This window comes from Oncorhynchus mykiss, chromosome 27 (assembly GCF_057628025.1).
Source record: "Oncorhynchus mykiss isolate SJ-2025 chromosome 27, ASM5762802v1, whole genome shotgun sequence".
NCBI lineage: Eukaryota > Metazoa > Chordata > Actinopteri > Salmoniformes > Salmonidae > Oncorhynchus > Oncorhynchus mykiss.
Genome location: NC_143048.1, coordinates 49,801,988 through 49,821,148, shown reverse-complemented (window position 1 = coordinate 49,821,148; position 19,161 = coordinate 49,801,988). Strand labels below are relative to the sequence as shown.

Below are 19,161 nucleotides of genomic sequence, written 5' to 3'. Positions count from 1 at the left end.
TAGCTAACTAGAATATCGATGAACGCGTCTCCTGTCACAGATGCCATGATTGCCTTTAGTTTGAAGATGTAATCCGAGACAGGTCTCCTTAGCTGTCGTATTCTAATTCCACTGATTTCAAAACTAGGTCCTCCAGAAAGTGGAGAGCAACACTTATGCAGTTTTACAGCGATACATTTTTAAAAAGCCGCGTTAGACAGGATTACACACTACATACTGACCAGCTCAAATAGACAGAACTGGGGTAATGGTGTTCCAAAAAAGGTCCAGTTACCAGGACCACAAATAAAAATTATATCAAAACACCGTTGCCCTAGAGCACACAAAAAAACTATACATATCTCGGCCTTAACAACCGAGCCACAGGTAACTTCCACAAAGCTGTGAACGATCTGAGAGACAAGACAAGAAGGGCATTCTGTGCCATCAAAAGGAACATAAAACACAACATCCCAATTAGGATCTGGCTAAAAATACTTGAATCAGTTATAGAACCTATTGCCCTTTATGGTTGTGAGGTCTGGGGTCTGCTCACCAACCAAGAATTCACAAAATGGGACAAACACTAAATTGAGACTCTGCATGCAGAATTCTGCAGAAATATCCTCTGTGTACAACGTAGAACACCAAATAATGCATGCAGAGCAGAATTACGCCGATAGCCGCTAATTATCAAAATCCAGATAAGAGCCGTAAAATTCTACAAACACCTCCAGAGTGGCGCAGTGGTCTACGGCACAGCATCGCAGTACTAGCTGTGTCACTACAGATCTTGGTTCGATTCCAGGCTGTCGCGCTGACGGCCGCGACCGGTAGACCCATGAGGCGCCGCACAATTGGCAAAGCATCATCGGGTTAGAGGAGGCACTAGTGACTCCTGTGGCGGGAGGAAAAACCGTACACCAGGTCGCGCGACTAACACGGTTGCCTGGTGTACGGTTTTTCCTCCAGCACATTGGTGGCGACTGGTGGCACATTGTGGCACATTAGTGCGACTGGCTTCCGGGTTAAGCGGGCATTGTGTCAAGAAGCAGTGCAGCTTGGCGGGGTCGTGTTTCTGAGGACGCACAGCTCTTGACCTACGCCTCTACCGAGTCCGTACCAATTGGATACCATGAAATTTGGGAGAAAAAGGGGTAAAATAAATTAAATGAACACATTTAAAATAACAATTTTTACAACCACCTAAAAGGAAGCAATTCCCAAACCATCAATAACAAAGCCATCGTGGGTTAGGGGAGGGTTTGAGAGATGAACCTGGAGAAGAGTCCCCTAAGCAAGGTGGTCCTGTGGCTCTGTTCACAAACTCAAACAGACCCCACAGAGCCCCAGGGCAGCAACACAATTAGATCCAACCAAATCACGAGAAAACAAAAAGACAACTATTTAACACACTGTAATTGAACTAGCAAAACAAATGAGAAAACTAGACTGCTATCTGGTCCTAAACAGAGAGTACACAGTGGCAGAATACCTGACCACTGTGACTGACCTAAACTTAAGGAAAGCTTTGACTATGTACAGACTCAGTGAGCATAGCCTTGCTATTGAGAAAGGCCGCCGTAGGCAGACCTGGCTCTCAAGAAAAGACAGGCTATGTGCACACTGCCCACAAAATGAGGTGGAAACTGGGTTGCACAACCTCCTAGCCAATGTATGACCATATTAGAGACATATATTTCCATCAGATTACACAGACCCACAAATAATTTGAAAACAAACGAAACATTGATAAACTCCCAAAGCTGTTAGGTGAAATACAACATTGTGCAGTTACAGCAGCAATATGTGTAACCTGTTGTCATGAGAAAAGGGAAACCAGTGGAGCACAAACACCATTTTAAAATACAACCCATATTTATTTATTTTCCTTTTCATACATAGCCAATTCTATTACATTTGAAATGTCTATATTCTTTTTAAAATGTTATTTACTAATGTTTCCATTTTATTCCTCTGTCTTCCATTTGCTTTGTAAACATAAAGAGAGAATTCTGTCTGTCGTGGCAGACGTATGTGTGTTTATGACAGTGGGGGCAGTCGGCAGCAAGCCATGCTATATCAATACTCAGATCGGTCTGTGCCAAGCAGAGCAGTGCAGACTCCAGGGACAGGCAACAAGGTTAGCCTGGGGCAGTGGAGTAATGTATTGTTCTCTGCTCTCCAAATCTGTCTGTCTGTCTGTCTGTCTATCTGTCTGTCTCAATTCAATTTCAATTTAAGGGTCTTTATTGGTATGGGAAACATATGTTTACATTGCCAAAGCAAGTGAAATAGATAATAAACTAAAGTGAAATAAACTATATAAATTAACAGTAAACATTCCACTCACAAAAGTTCCAAAAGAATAAAAGACATTTCAAATTTCATAATATGTATATGGGTTATAACTGATTCATGTCATAATATGTATATGGGTTATAACTGATTAATGTCATAATATGTATATGGGTTATAACTGATTAATGTCATAAAATGTATATATACAGTGTTGTAACGGGTTTGAATACGGATTCAGTAATTTTTTGCCAGGTCCTAACTGGGTTGCAGGTTGGTCAGAGAAAAAAACACGCCATGAGGTCGAAGGAGAGACAGGATGGTGTCGAGGCACAGATCTGAGGAAGGGTACCAAAAATATTCTGCAACATTGAAGGTCCCCAAGAACACAGTGGCCTCCATCATTCTTAAATGGAAGCAGTTTGGAACCACCAAGACTCTTCCTAGAGCTGGCCGCCCGGCCAAACTGAGCAATTGGGGGAGAAGGGCCTTGGTCATGGAGGTGACTAAGAACCCGATGGTCACTCTAACAGAGCTCCAGAGTTCCTCTGTGGAGAAGGGACAACTTTCCAGAAGGACAACCATCCCTGCAGCACTCCACCACTCAGACCTTTATAGTAGAGTGGCCAGACGGAAGCCACTCCTCAGTAAAAAGGCACATGACAGCCCACTTGGAGTTTGCCAAAAGGCACCTAAGAATCTCAGACCTTGAGAAACAAGATTCTCTGGTCTGATGAAACCAAGATTGAACTCTTTGGCCTGAATGCCAAGCGTCACGTCTGGAGGAAACCTGGCACCATCCCTACGGTGAAGCATGGTGGTGGCAGCATTATGCTTAGAGGATGTTTTTCAGAGTCAGGGAGAGTAGTCAGAATCGAGGGAAAGATGAACGGAGCAAAGTACAGAGAGATCCTTGATGAAAGCCTACTCCAGAGCGCTCAAGAGTTCAGACTGGGAAGAAGGTTCACCTTCCAACAAGACAACGACCCTAAGCACACAGCCAAGATAACACAGGACAGGCTTTGGGACAAATCTCTGAATGTCCTTGAATGACCCAACCAGAGCCCGGACGATCAAACATCTCCGTAGAGATCTGAAAATAGCTGTGCAGAAACACTCCCAATCCATCCTGACAGAGCTTGAGATAATCTGCAGAGAAGAATGGGAAAAACTCACCAAATACAGGTGTGCCAAGCTTGTAGCATCATACCCAAGAAGACTCAAGGCTGTAATCGCTGCCAAAGGTGCTTCAACAAAGTACTGAGTAAAGGGTGTGAATACTTATGAAAAGGTGATATTTCAGTTCTTAATTTTGAACGAATCTGAAAATATTTCTAAAAACATGTTTTTGCTTTGCGAGGGAAAAATGTGGACAAAGTCAAGGAACACTTTCCGAATGTCAGGATATCTAACCCTAAATCAGATGGGTAGACTACTAGAGGGATATCAGGATATCTAACCCTAAATCAGATGGGTAGACTACTAGAGGGATATCAGGATATCTAACCCTAAATCAGATGGGTAGACTACTAGAGGGATATCAGGATATCTAACCCTAAATCAGATGGGTAGACTACTAGAGGGATATCAGGATATCTAACCCTAAATCAGATGGGTAGACTACTAGAGGGATATCAGGATATCTAACCCTAAATCAGATGGGTAGACTACTAGACTATATATGTCAGGATATCTAACCCTAAATCAGATGGGTAGACTACTAGAGGGATATCAGGATATCTAACCCTAAATCAGATGGGTAGACTACTAGACTATATATGTCAGGATATCTAACCCTAAATCAGATGGGTAGACTACTAGAGGGATATCAGGATATCTAACCCTAAATCAGATGGGTAGACTACTAGAGGGATATCAGGATATCTAACCCTAAATCAGATGGGTAGACTATTAGAGGGATATCAGGATATCTAACCCTAAATCAGATGGGTAGACTACTAGAGGGATATCAGGATATCTAACCCTAAATCAGATGGGTAGACTACTAGAGGGATATCAGGATATCTAACCCTAAATCAGATGGGTAGACTACTAGAGGGATATCAGGATATCTAACCCTAAATTAGATGGGTAGACTACTAGAGGGATATCAGGATATCTAACCCTAAATCACTAAACCACATACAGAGCTTTCGGAAAGTGTTCAGACCCCTTGACTTTTTCCACATTTTGTTACGTTACAGACTTATTCTAAAATGGATTAAATAAAAACAAATCCTCATCAATCTACACACAATACCCATAATAACAAAATTAAAACACCATTCCTTATTTACATAAGTAGTCAGACCGTTTACTAAGAGATTCGATATTGAGCTCAGGTGCATCCTGTTTTCATCGATCATCCTTGAGATGTTTCTAACAACATCAAATCAAATGTTATTGGTCACATACACATGGTTAGCAGATGTTATTGTGAGTGAAATGCTAATGCTTCTAGATCCAATAGTGCAGCAGTTTCTAACAGGTAATAGTAGGGACACATTTTGGGGAATATTCAGAGGTGGAAACTGAAAATTATTAACGGGAATATATGCAAATGATTATTAATACCATTTCAAATATGTTTTGCATTGGATATATTTACCATATCATATGGAGACAGAAACATAAACCTTTTACCTTATCATAACTAGACATAATTGCTAATTATTAAATCCTTCCAATAGAAATGTTAAAAAACTATTTAGTTACGAATTGAACTTTAATTAAATGAGTAGACTCTTCACATGGGATGATTTCACTGAACAACAACAGAAAGGGAATCTTGAATGATCCCCAAGGATCCATCACAACTCCTAAAAACGTGTTCAACATACATCTGTTAAATTATAGTTTCTAGACTAAAGCTTTGGTTGTCTACCACTTCTACTGTTTTCCTGACACCACACTCCGAGTGCCCTCACCTCCTCCCTGTACGCTGCCTCGTCATTGTTGGTAATCAAGCTGTAGTGTCATCTGCAAACTTGATGATTGAGTTGGAGCCGTGCATGGCCACGCAGTCGTGGGTGAACAGGGAGTACAGGAGGAGGCTGAGCACACACCCTTGTGGGGCCCCAGTGTTGAGGATCAGCGGGGTGGAGATGTTGTTTCGTGCCTTCACCACCTGGGGGCGGCCCGTCAGAAGTCCAGGACCTAGTTGCACAGGGCGGGGTCAAGACCCAGGGTCTCGAGCTTGATGACGAGTTTGGAGGGTACTATGGTGTTAAATGCTGAGCTGTAGTCAATGAACAGCATTCTTACATAGGCATTCTTCTTGTGCAGATGGGATAGGGCAGTGGGCAGTGTGATGGTGATTGCATCGTCTGTGGACCTATTGAGGCGGTAAGCAAATTGAAGTGGGTCTAGGGTGACCGGTAAGATGGAGGTGATATGGAGGATGGAGGTGACTAGTCTCTCAAAGCACTTCATGATGACCGAAGTGAGCACTACGGGGCGATAGTCATTTAGTTCTGTTACCTTAGCTTTCTTAGCAACAGGAACAATGGTGGCCATCTTCAAGCATGTGGGGACAGCAGAATGAGATAGGGATTGATTGACTATGTCCGTAAACACACCAGCCAGCTGATCTGCACATGCTCTGAGGATGCGGCAAGGGATGGAGGTGATATGGAGGATGGAGGTGACTAGTCTCTCAAAGCACTTCATGATGACCGAAGTGAGCACTACGGGGCGATAGTCATTTAGTTCTGTTACCTTAGCTTTCTTAGCAACAGGAACAATGGTGGCCATCTTCAAGCATGTGGGGACAGCAGAATGAGATAGGGATTGATTGACTATGTCCGTAAACACACCAGCCAGCTGATCTGCACATGCTCTGAGGATGCGGCAAGGGATGCCATCTCTAGCTATGCGAGGGTTAACATGTTTAAATGTTTTACTCATGTCAGCCACGGAGAAGGAGAGCCCACAGTCCTTGGTATCGGGCCGCATCGGTGGCACTGTATTGTCTTCTAAGAACGGAAAGAAGTTGTTTAATTTGTCTGGGAGCAAGACGTCGATGTCCGCGTCAGGACTGGTTTTCTTTTTGTAGTCCGTGATTGTCTGTAGACCCTGCCACTTACGTCTCGTGTTTAAGACTTTGAATTGCGACTCCACTTTGTCTCTATACTGATGCTTTGCTTGTTTGATTGCCTTACTGAGGGAATAACTACACTGTTTGTAGTCGGCCATGTTTCCAGTACCCTTGCCATGATTAAATGGGTGGTATGTGCTTTCAGTTTTACGCAAATGCTGTCATCAATCCACGGTTTCTGGTTAGGGAAGGTTTTCATGGTTACAGCATCTTATATATACTTCCTTATAAACTCGCTCACCGAGTCAGTGTAGACGTCAATGTTATTGTCTGAGGCTACCCGGAACATATCCCAGTCCACATGATCGGAACAATCTTGAAGCGTGGAATCCAAATTGGTAAGACCAGCATTGGATAGACCTATACATCGGTGCTTCCTGTTATAGTTTCTGTCTATAGGAGGGGAGTAACAAGATGGAGTCATGGTCAGATTTGCCAAAAGGAAGGCGGGAGAGGGCCTTGTGTGCATCACGGAAGTTAGAGTAGCAACGGTCCAGAATGCTACCGGCTCGTGTTGCGCATTTGATATGCTGGTAGAATTGAGGGAGCCTTGTTCTCAGATTGGCTTTGTTAAAATCCACAGCTACAATTAATGCAGCCTCAGGACAAAAAAAATCCAGTTTGCATAAAGTCCAGTGAAGTTCCTTGATGGCCGTCTTGGTATGCGCTTGCGGGGGGATATGCACGGCTGTGACGATAACCGAGGAAAGTTCTCTTGTGAGATAATACGGACAGCATTTGATTGTGAGGAATTCTAGGACAGGTGAACAAAAGGACTTGAGTTATTGTATGTTGTTACAATTACACCGTGAGTTGTTAATGAAACATACATATTCTTCTTCTTACCAGAGAGATGTTTATTCCTGTCTGTGCTGACTCTGACAGCATGTCCCCAGATAACCATGTCTCTGTGAAACAGTGTTACAATCCCGGATCTCTCTTTGGAAAGCAACTCTTGCCCTAATTTCGTTGACTTTGTTAAAAAAGGAACTGGACATTAGCGAGTAATATACTCGGAAGTGGTGGGTGTTGTGCGGGCATCCGAAGCCTCATTAGAAGACCGCTCCAGCACCCTCTCCTCCGATGGCGTTGGTTTGGTTGGAATCACTTCAAATGCCCTGGGAGGTGCGGACAAAATTTTATAAATATTATTTTTCCTGGTCGGAGTGCTGGTTGTATTCCTGGTATTACTCCTGGTCATAGTGCTGGTATTATTCCTGGTATTATTCCTGGTCGTAGTGCTGGTATTATTCCTGGTCGTATTCCTGGTCGTATTCCTGGTCATAGACCTGGTATTATTCCTGGTCGTAGTCCTGGTATTATTCCTGGTCGTAATCCTGGTCGTAGTGCTTGTTGTATTCCTGCTCGTGGTGCTGGTTGTATTCCTGGTCGTAGTGCTGGTTGTATTCCTGGTCGTAGTGCTGGTCGTAGTCCTGGTTGTATTCCTGGTCGTAGTGCTGGTATTATTCCTGGTCGTAGTCCTGGCATTATTCCTGGTCGTAGTCCTGGTCGTAGTCCTGGTTGTATTCTTGGTTGAGTGCTGGTCGTATTGCTGGTCGTAGTGCTGGTCGTAGTGCTGGTCGTAGTTCTGGTAGAGTTCCTGGTCGTAGTGCTGGCATTATTCCTGGTCGTAGTCCTGGTTATATTCCTGGTCGTAGTCCTGGTTTATTCCTGGTCATAGTGCTAATATTATTCCTGGTCGTAGTGCTGGTATTATTCCTGGTCGTAGTGCTGGTATTATTCCTGCTCGTATTCTTGGTATTATTCCTGGTCATAGTCCTGGTATTATTCCTGGTCGTAGTCCTGGTTGTATTCCTGGTCATAGTGCTGGTATCATTCCTGCTCGTATTCCTGGTATTATTCCTGGTCATAGTCCTGGTATTATTCCTGGTCGTAGTCCTGGTTGTATTCCTGGTCATAGTGCTAGTATTATTCCTGGTCGTAGTGCTGGTATTATTCCTGGTCGTAGTGCTGGTATTATTCCTGCTCGTATTCCTGGTCGTAGTGCTGGTATTATTCCTGGTCGTAGTGCTGGTATTATTCCTGGTCGTAGTGCTGGTATTATTCCTGGTCGTAGTGGTTGTTGTGTTCCTGGTCGTAGTGCTGGTATTATTCCTGGTTGTAGTGGTGGTTGTGTTTCTGGTTGTAGTGGTGGTTGTGTTCCTGGTCGTAGTGCTGGTATTATTCCTGGTTGTAGTGGTGGTTGTGTTCCTGGTCGTAGTGGTGGTCGTGTTCCTGGTCGTAGTGCTGGTTGTGCTAGTAAATTGACATCTCTCTGATATCCAATATTTCTTTCCAGCTGTATGTAATAACACTTAAGGTTTTCTGGGCCACAATATAACGTCCCAGCATGGTGATATCATATTGCTGATGTACTGTTCTCTGCCTGCCGTTTTGACAATGAGGCAAAAGTGATCCGATTAGAGAATGTAGGAGGAAGGAGAGAGGGTGATCAAGAGAGACCCAGAAAACAACCCCTAATGTACTGCACCTCAGATTTAAAACAACCCCTAACCTACTGCACCTCAGATATAACAACCCCTAACCTAGTGCACCTCAGATATAACAACCTCTAATCTACTGCACCTCAGATATAACAACCTCTAATCTACTGCACCTCAGATATAAAACAACCCCTAATCTACTGCACCTCAGATATAACAACCCCTAATCTACTGCACCTCAGATATAAAACAACCCCTAACCTACTGCACCTCAGATATAACAACCTCTAATCTACTGCACCTCAGATATAAAACAACCCCTAACCTACTGCACCTTAGATATAACAACCTCTAATCTACTGCACCTCAGATATAAAACAACCCCTAATCTACTGCACCTCAGATATAACAACCCCTAATCTACTGCACCTTAGATATAACAACCCCTAATGTACTGCACCTCAGATATAAAACAACCCCTAACCTACTGCACATCAGATATAAAACAACCCCTAACCTACTGCACCTCAGATATAACAACCTCTAATCTACTGCACCTCAGATATAAAACAACCTCTAATCTACTGCACCTTAGATATAACAACCCCTAATCTACTGCACCTCAGATATAAAACAACCCCTAACCTACTGCACCTTAGATATAACAACCTCTAATCTACTGCACCTCAGATATAAAACAACCCCTAACCTACTGCACCTTAGATATAACAACCCCTAATCTACTGCACCTCAGATTTAAAACAACCCCTAACCTACTGCACCTCAGATATAAAACAACCCCTAACCTAGTGCACCTCAGATATAACAACCCCTAATGTACTGCACCTCAGATATAAAACAACCCCTAATCTACTGCACCTTAGATATAAAACAACCCCTAATCTACTGCACCTTAGATATAAAACAACCCCTAATGTACTGCACCTCAGATATATAACAACCCCTAATGTACTGCACCTCAGATATAAAACAACCCCTAATGTACTGCACCTCAGATATAAAACAACCCCTAATGTACTGCACCTCAGATATAACAACCCCTAATGTACTGCACCTCAGATATAAAACAACCCCTAACCTACTGCACCTCAGATATAACAACCCCTAACCTAGTGCACCTCAGATATAAAACAACCCCTAACCTACTGCACCTTAGATATAAAACAACCCCTAACCTACTGCACCTCAGATATAACAACCCCTAACCTAGTGCACCTCAGATATAAAACAACCCCTAACCTACTGCACCTTAGATATAACAACCCCTAATCTACTGCACCTTAGATATAAAACAACCCCTAATCTACTGCACCTTAGATATAAAACAACCCCTAACCTACTGCACCTCAGATATAACAACCCCTAATCTACTGCACCTCAGATATAACAACCTCTAATCTACTGCACCTTAGATATAAAACAACCCCTAATCTACTGCACCTTAGATATAAAACAACCCCTAATCTACTGCACCTCAGATATAAAACAACCCCTAATCTACTGCACCTCAGATATAACAACCTCTAATCTACTGCACTTTAGATATAAAACAACCCCTAATCTACTGCACCTCAGATATAAAACAACCCCTAATCTACTGCACCTCAGATATAAAACAACCCCTAATCTACTGCACCTCAGATATAAAACAACCTCTAATCTACTGCACCTCAGATATAACAACCCCTAACCTACTGCACCTTAGATATAAAACAAGACTCCTAGGTGGGTGGGGCTAAGGGCTGGGTGGGGCTAAGCGCTGGGTGTAGGTTCAGGGGTCATAGTACATATCGTATTTGTTCTGCTCTGACTGGTTGAACGAACCAGGTTAAAGGTTAAGTAGGATTCAGGGGTCAGAGGTCAGGGGTACGTACCGTGGTTGTTCTGCTCTGACTGGTTGAAGCCACACAGCTGACAGATGGAGCGAACCCACTTGTTCATCTCCTCCTCGGTCTCTGCCACCAGGTAAAAGGTACGCTCTGACGTCTTGATGTCGAACACGAAGCTATCCTGAAACTCCTTCCTCTTGAAGGTCAGCCCAGCGTCCACCTGCTCACAGCAATGCAGGTCGATGATCCGGATGGGCTTCTTAGACCGGTCGTTCTTATAGTACTCCAGGACGTCAGGGTCGCCAGACATACGACCACTACGCAGGATGAACCAACGCTTTTTCCACGCCTGGAGAGAAGAAGAAAAATAATTTAAAAAAAACAGGGCTTCAACAAATTATGTAACCGTGGAAACACACAAACAACTCTCTGTGTGTGATCACAAACCGTACCGGCCTTCAATTCAAAAAGTCAAAATCAGACCAACTTCAACGAGTCATTTAGTCAACAGTGATTCCCCTGAAGAACAAAGTCATCGACTCTATTGACTGTCTGTGTCTGTTCCTACAGTCTGTTCCCACAGTCCGTTCCCATGGTTACGGTGTAGCGTAAGACCCAGTTGAACAACAGTTTGGGGAGTTAACTCTGATCAAACACACAGATTGAGATCAGAGGCAGAGTTGGTGGTTGGGGGAGGCGTCACTGAGGCAGGTGTTACTCTCCCCCCAATGTATTTCCTGTGCTGCTCATATCCCTCAGAGAGTAGACACACACACACACACACACACACACACACACACACCCTCTGTGACAGCTTCACTCCAGCAAACACACCTGCAAGGGGCCGGGCTCCTCCCTACCACAAACGTGACAGCTGGACAAGCCAATAAGAATCTAGCCAAACGTGGATGTCCAATGGAGTGCAGCCGAGGGAAAGTCCTCTCAGGCGGCGACAAAAACAAAGGCCATCATGAAGCAAATATTAAATACAATGTTATGGACACCTGTAGCCTGGACACAGAGACAATGTTATGGACACCTGTAGCCTGGACACAGACAGACACAATGTTATGGACACCTGTAGCCTGGACAAAGAGACAGACACAATGTTATGGACACCTGTAGCCTGGACACAGAGACAGACACAATGTTATGGACACCTGTAGCCTGGACACAGAGACAGACACAATGTTATGGACACCTGTAGCCTGGACACAGAGACAGACACAATGTTATGGACACCTGTAGCCTGGACACAGAGACAGACACAATGTTATGGACACCTGTAGCCTGGACACAGAGACAGACACAATGTTATGGACACCTGTAGCCTGGACACAGAGACAGACACAATGTTATGGACACCTGTAGCCTGGACACAGAGACAGACACAATGTTATGGACACCTGTAGCCTGGACACAAAGACAGACACAATGTTATGGACACCTGTAGCCTGGACACAGACAGACACAATGTTATGGACACCTGTAGCCTGGACACAGACAGACACAATGTTATGGACACCTGTAGCCTGGACACAGAGACAGACACAATGTTATGGACACCTGTAGCCTGGACACAGAGACAGACACAATGTTATGGACACCTGTAGCCTGGACACAGAGACAGACACAATGTTATGGACACCTGTAGCCTGGACACAGACAGACACAATGTTATGGACACCTGTAGCCTGGACACAGACAGACACAATGTTATGGACACCTGTAGCCTGGACACAGAGACAATGTTATGGACACCTGTAGCCTGGACACAGAGACAATGTTATGGACACCTGTAGCCTGGACACAGAGACAGACACAATGTTATGGACACCTGTAGCCTGGACACAGAGACAGACACAATGTTATGGACACCTGTAGCCTGGACACCTGTAGCCTGGACACAGAGACAGACACAATGTTATGGACACCTGTAGCCTGGACACAGACAGACACAATGTTATGGACACCTGTAGCCTGGACACAAAGACAGACACAATGTTATGGACACCTGTAGCCTGGACACAGACAGACACAATGTTATGGACACCTGTAGCCTGGACACAGACAGACACAATGTTATGGACACCTGTAGCCTGGACACAGAGACAGACACAATGTTATGGACACCTGTAGCCTGGACAGAGAGACAGACACAATGTTATGGACACCTGTAGCCTGGACTGAGAGACAGACACAATGTTATGGACACCTGTAGCCTGGACAGAGAGACAGACACAATGTTATGGACACCTGTAGCCTGGACACAGAGACAGACACAATGTTATGGACACCTGTAGCCTGGACTGAGAGACAGACACAATGTTATGGACAACTGTAGCCTCCACATTGACTCTGTACCAGTACCCTCTGTATATAACCTTCACATTGACTCTGTACCGTAACACCCTGTATATAGCCTCCACATTGACTCTGTACCGTAACACCCTGTATATAGCCTCCACATTGACTCTGTACCGGTACCCCTTGTATATAGCCTCCACATTGACTCTGTACCGTAACACCCTGTATATAGCCTCCACATTGACTGTGTACCGGTACCCCTGTATATAGCCTCCTCATTGACTCTGTACCGTAACACCCTGTATATAACCTCCACATTGACTCTGTACCGGTACCCCCTGTATATAGCCTCCACATTGACTCTGTACCGTAACACCCTGTATATAGCCTCCATATTGACTCTGTACCGTAACACCCTGTATATAGCCTCCACATTGACTCTGTACCGTAACACCCTGTATATAGCCTCCACATTGACTCTGTACCGTAACACCCTGTATATAGCCTCCACATTGACTCTGTACCGTAACACCCTGTATATAGCCTCCACATTGACTCTGTACCGTAATACCCTGTATATAGCCTCCACATTGACTCTGTACCGTAACACCCTGTATATAGCCTCCACATTGTCTCTGTACCGTAACACCCTGTATATAGCCTCCACATTGACTCTGTACCGTAACACCCTGTATATAGCCTCCACATTGACTCTGTACCGTAACACCCTGTATATAGCCTCCACATTGACTGTGTACCGGTACCCCCTGTATATAGCCTCCTCATTGACTCTGTACCGTAACACCCTGTATATAACCTCCACATTGACTCTGTACCGGTACCCCCTGTATATAGCCTCCACATTGACTCTGTACCGTAACACCCTGTATATAGCCTCCACATTGACTCTGTACCGTAACACCCTGTATATAGCCTCCACATTGACTCTGTACCGTAACACCCTGTATATAGCCTCCACATTGACTCTGTACCGTAACACCCTGTATATAGCCTGCACATTGACTCTGTACCGTAACACCCTGTATATAGCCTCCACATTGACTCTGTACCGTAACACCCTGTATATAGCCTCCACATTGACTCTGTACCGTAACACCCTGTATATAGCCTCCACATTGACTCTGTACCATAACACCCTGTATATAGCCTCCACATTGACTCTGTACCGTAACACCCTGTATATAGCCTCCACATTGACTCTGTACCGTAACACCCTGTATATAGCCTCCACATTGACTCTGTACCGGTACCCCCTGTATATAGCCTCCACATTGACTCTGTACCGTAACACCCTGTATATAGCCTCCACATTGACTCTGTACCGTAACACCCTGTATATAGCCTCCACATTGACTCTGTACCATAACACCCTGTATATAGCCTCCACATTGACTCTGTACCGTAACACCCTGTATATAGCCTCCACATTGACTCTGTACCGTAACACCCTGTATATAGCCTCCACATTGACTCTGTACCGTAACACCCTGTATATAGCCTCCACATTGACTCTGTACCGGTACCCCCTGTATATAGCCGCCTCATTGACTCTGTACCGTAACACCCTGTATATAGCCTCCACATTGACTCTGTACCGGTACCCCCTGTATATAGCCTCCACATTGACTCTGTACCGTAACACCCTGTATATAGCCTCCACATTGACTCTGTACCGTAACACCCTGTATATAGCCTCCACATTGACTCTGTACCGGTACCCCCTGTATATAGCCTCCACATTGACTCTGTACCGTAACACCCTGTATATAGCCTCCACATTGACTCTGTACCGTAACACCCTGTATATAGCCTCCACATTGACTCTGTACCGTAACACCCTGTATATAGCCTCCACATTGACTCTGTACCGGTACCCCCTGTATATAGCCTCCACATTGACTCTGTACCGGTACCCCCTGTATATAACCTCCACATTGACTCTGTACCGTAACACTCTGTATATAGCCTCCACATTGACTCTGTACCGTAACACTCTGTATATAGCCTCCACATTGACTCTGTACCGTAATACCCTGTATATAGCCTCACTGCGGATATTTTACTGCTATTCTTTAATTACTTGTTATGTTTCTTCTTTTTTCAAATCTTCAAAAACAATTTTTACTTAACCCTTATTTTTCTTAATCATCTCACAGTAAGGACTACTACACCTGTTGTATTTGGCTCATGTGACAAATAACATTTGATTTGATGACCAAAGAAAATTATTATCTCGGGAGGTAATGCGGTCGACAGTGGTGAGGATCTTGTACTTTACCAAACAACTGAGTTGTTAATCATGAACAAACCCCTCTGCCTTTCTTTTTCCCCAAAGAGGTCTTTCTTCCGCACGATGGACGGAAACCCCACTGGGTGAATAAACGGAGACAAATATATCCGGAGAGAGCCATGAGCCATCATATAAGTTTGTTACAGTCTCATCTTTCCATAGAGTGCTCCTATTAGTTTGTGGGCCAAACCGTTTGGGCTCCAAAGACATTTTTGTGACAAGACCGATTTTCGGGATGTCTCATGGACTGGCAAACAGCTGTAGCTCGGCCACCTTCCACAGCAGATATTGAAGGCCGATATGAGCAGATATCAATCTATTAATTAATATTCAATATTAAATTGAAAGATTTTGTTGGGGATTCTTTATTATGTTACTTAGATAGATCAACTATCCTCTCAAAGCACTTCATGATCACAGACACATAGTCATAGTCATTTAGTTCAGTTACTTTCACTTTCTTGGGCACAGGAACAATGGTGGACAACAGACTGGGATATGCTCTGAGGCACAGGAACAATGGTGGACAACAGACTGGAATATGCTATGTTCCTGCCTATAGGTGGCAATGATGATCATGGAGGCATGATCTGATTTGCTGAAGGGAGGGCGTTGGGGAGCCTTGTAGCCGTCCTGGAAGGGAGAGTAGGAATGATCCAGGGTCCGTGTTGCGCGTGTAGAACAGACGTGTTGATAGAATTGGACTTGAGTTCCTGTACGTTACTAAAATCCTTCCTACCTCTTCTCTAGGGTTTGACATTTTGATGCAGCCCCCCGGGATGAGTAGAACTGCCCCGGGAAGTTCAAACAAAGGATCCAGGTCAGGAAAGTGGAATTTCTGCATGAATTGGTGAATTTGACCGCCGAGCTAATATCCACAAGTGATTTCCGACTGTAGGTAATAATACAAGAAAATGTTCTGAGCGAATAATGTCTCAAGGACCTCTCTGTTCTGAGGCCAGAGACAATGGCAGACGATGGAACACGGGCTGTGTGTGTGTGTGTGTGTGTGTGTGTGTGATGGAACAGGGACTCTGGCCATATGCCAGTGAAGCAATTCCGGCCCTCTCTCACATCCTGCTGTAGGTCCGGTCTCATACATCCAGACCCCTGCTGTAGGTCCTGTCTCATACATCCAGACTGCTGCTGTAGGTCCGGTCTCATACATACAGACTGCTGCTGTAGGTCCGGTCTCATACATCACGACTGCTGCTGTAGGTCCTGTCTCATACATCCAGACTGCTGCTGTAGGTCCTGTCTCATACATCCAGACTGCTGCTGTAGGTCCGGTCTCATACATCCAGACTCCTGCTGTAGGTCTGGTCTCATATATCCAGACTCCTGCTGTATGTCCTGTCTCATACATACAGACTGCTGCTGTAGGTCCTGTCTCATACATCCAGACTGCTGCTGTAGGTCCTGTCTCATACATTCAGACTGCTGCTGTAGGTCCGGTCTCATACATTCAGACTGCTGCTGTAGGTCCGGTCTCATACATTCAGACTGCTGCTGTAGGTCCTGTCTCATACATCCAGACTGCTGCTGTAGGTCCGGTCTCATACATTCAGACTGCTGCTGTAGGTCCTGTCTCATACATACAGACTGCTGCTGTAGGTCCTGTCTCATACATACAGACTGCTGCTGTAGGTCCTGTCTCATACATACAGACTGCTGCTGTAGGTCCTGTCTCATACATACAGACTGCTGCTGTAGGTCCGGTCTCATACATTCAGACTGCTGCTGTAGGTTCGGTCTCATACATTCAGACTGCTGCTGTAGGTCCTGTCTCATACATACAGACTGCTGCTGTAGGTCCGGTCTCATACATTCAGACTGCTGCTGTAGGTCCTGTCTCATACATACAGACTGCTGCTGTAGGTCCTGTCTCATACATACAGACTGCTGCTGTAGGTCCTGTCTCATACATACAGACTGCTGCTGTAGGTCCTGTCTCATACATACAGACTGCTGCTGTAGGTCCGGTCTCATACATTCAGACTGCTGCTGTAGGTTCGGTCTCATACATTCAGACTGCTGCTGTAGGTCCTGTCTCATACATACAGACTGCTGCTGTAGGTCCTGTCTCATACATACAGACTGCTGCTGTAGGTCCTGTCTCATACATACAGACTGCTGCTGTAGATCCGGTCTCATACATACAGACTGCTGCTGTAGGTCCGGTCTCATACATACAGACTGCTGCTGTAGGTCCTGTCTCATACATCCAGACTGCTGCTGTAGGTTCGGTCTCATACATTCAGACTGCTGCTGTAGGTCCGGTCTCATACATTCAGACTGCTGCTGTAGGTCCTGTCTCATACATACAGACTGCTGCTGTAGGTCCTGTCTCATACATACAGACTGCTGCTGTAGGTCCTGTCTCATACATCCAGACTGCTGCTGTAGGTCCGGTCTCATACATTCAGACTGCTGCTGTAGGTCCGGTCTCATACATTCACACTGCTGCTGTAGGTCCTGTCTCATACATTCAGACTGCTGCTGTAGGTCCTGTCTCATACATACAGACTGCTGCTGTAGGTCCTGTCTCATACATACAGACTGCTGCTGTAGGTCCTGTCTCATACATACAGACTGCTGCTGACAGACAGGATCCTGCAGAACCCGCTTCCACCAAGGTCACTATTTCCAATGCACTCCCCTCGACACACACACACACACACACACACACACACACACACACACACACACACACAGAGGAAGCGGAAAATGGATCACAATTCTTCTCCTGTGTTTTCTAATGGCTGTTGTCTTTTTCCCTCTGGTCAGTCTCTCTGTCAGGATGTCTGTTCTGTCTGTCTGTCTCTCTGTCAGGATGTCTGTTCTGTCTGTCTGTCAGGATGTCTGTTCTGTCTGTCTGTGTCTCTGTCAGGATGTCTGTTCTGTGTCTCTGTCAGGATGTCTGTTCTGTGTCTCTGTCAGGATATCTGTTCTGTGTCTCTGTCAGGATGTCTGTTCTGTGTCTCTGTCAGGATGTCTGTTATGTGTCTCTGTCAGGATGTATGTTCTGTGTCTCTGTCAGGATGTCTGTTCTGTGTCTCTGTCAGGATGTCTGTTCTGTGTCTCTGTCAGGATGTCTATTCTGTCTCTGTCAGGATGTATGTTCTGTCTCTATCAGGATGTATGTTCTGTCTCTCTGTCAGGATGTCTGTTCTGTCTCTGTCAGGATGTCTGTTCTGTCTCTGTCAGGATGTCTGTTCTGTCTCTGTCAGGATGTCTGTTCTGTCTCTGTCAGGATGTCTGTTCTGTCTCTGTCAGGATGTCTGTTCTGTCTCTGTCAGGATGTCTGTTCTGTCTCTGTCAGGATGTCTGTTCTGTCTCTGTCAGGATGTCTGTTCTGTCTCTGTCAGGATGTCTGTTCTGTCTCTGTCAGGATGTCTGTTCTGTCTCTGTCAGGATGTCTGTTCTGTCTCTGTCAGGATGTCTGTTCTGTCTCTGTCAGGATGTCTGTTCTGTCTCTGTCAGGATGTCTGTTCTGTCTCTGTCAGGATGTCTGTTCTGTCTCTGTCAGGATGTCTGTTCTGTCTCTGTCAGGATGTCTGTTCTGTCTCTGTCAGGATGTCTGTTCTGTCTCTGTCAGGATGTCTGTTCTGTCTGTCTGTCTATCTGTCAGGATGTATGTTCTGTCTGTCTGTCTGTCTCTCTGTCAGGATGTATGTTCTGTCTGTCTGTCTGTCTCTCTGTCAGGATGTATGTTCTGTCTGTCTGTCTCTCTGTCAGGATGTATGTTCTGTCTGTCTGTCTCTCTGTCAGGATGTATGTTCTGTCTGTCTCTCTGTCAAAATGTCTGTTCTGTCTCGATGTCACAATGTCTGTTCTGTTGTCTGTCTCTCTGTCTGAACTAGGTAGGGGGGCTGA

At 45.0% G+C, this 19,161-nt stretch overlaps 1 protein-coding gene across 2 annotated transcripts in view; it reads right to left on the bottom strand.

The window, feature by feature from the left end:
• Positions 1-19,161, bottom strand: part of gab2 (GRB2 associated binding protein 2) — a 179,542-nt gene that overhangs the window by 86,912 nt on the left and 73,469 nt on the right. For both annotated transcript variants that reach the window (XM_036964907.2, XM_090224048.1), the window contains exon 2: positions 10,713-11,016. In XM_036964907.2, coding sequence (XP_036820802.2) covers positions 10,713-11,016 — 304 coding nt within the window. The remainder of the gene's footprint in view (positions 1-10,712; positions 11,017-19,161) is intronic.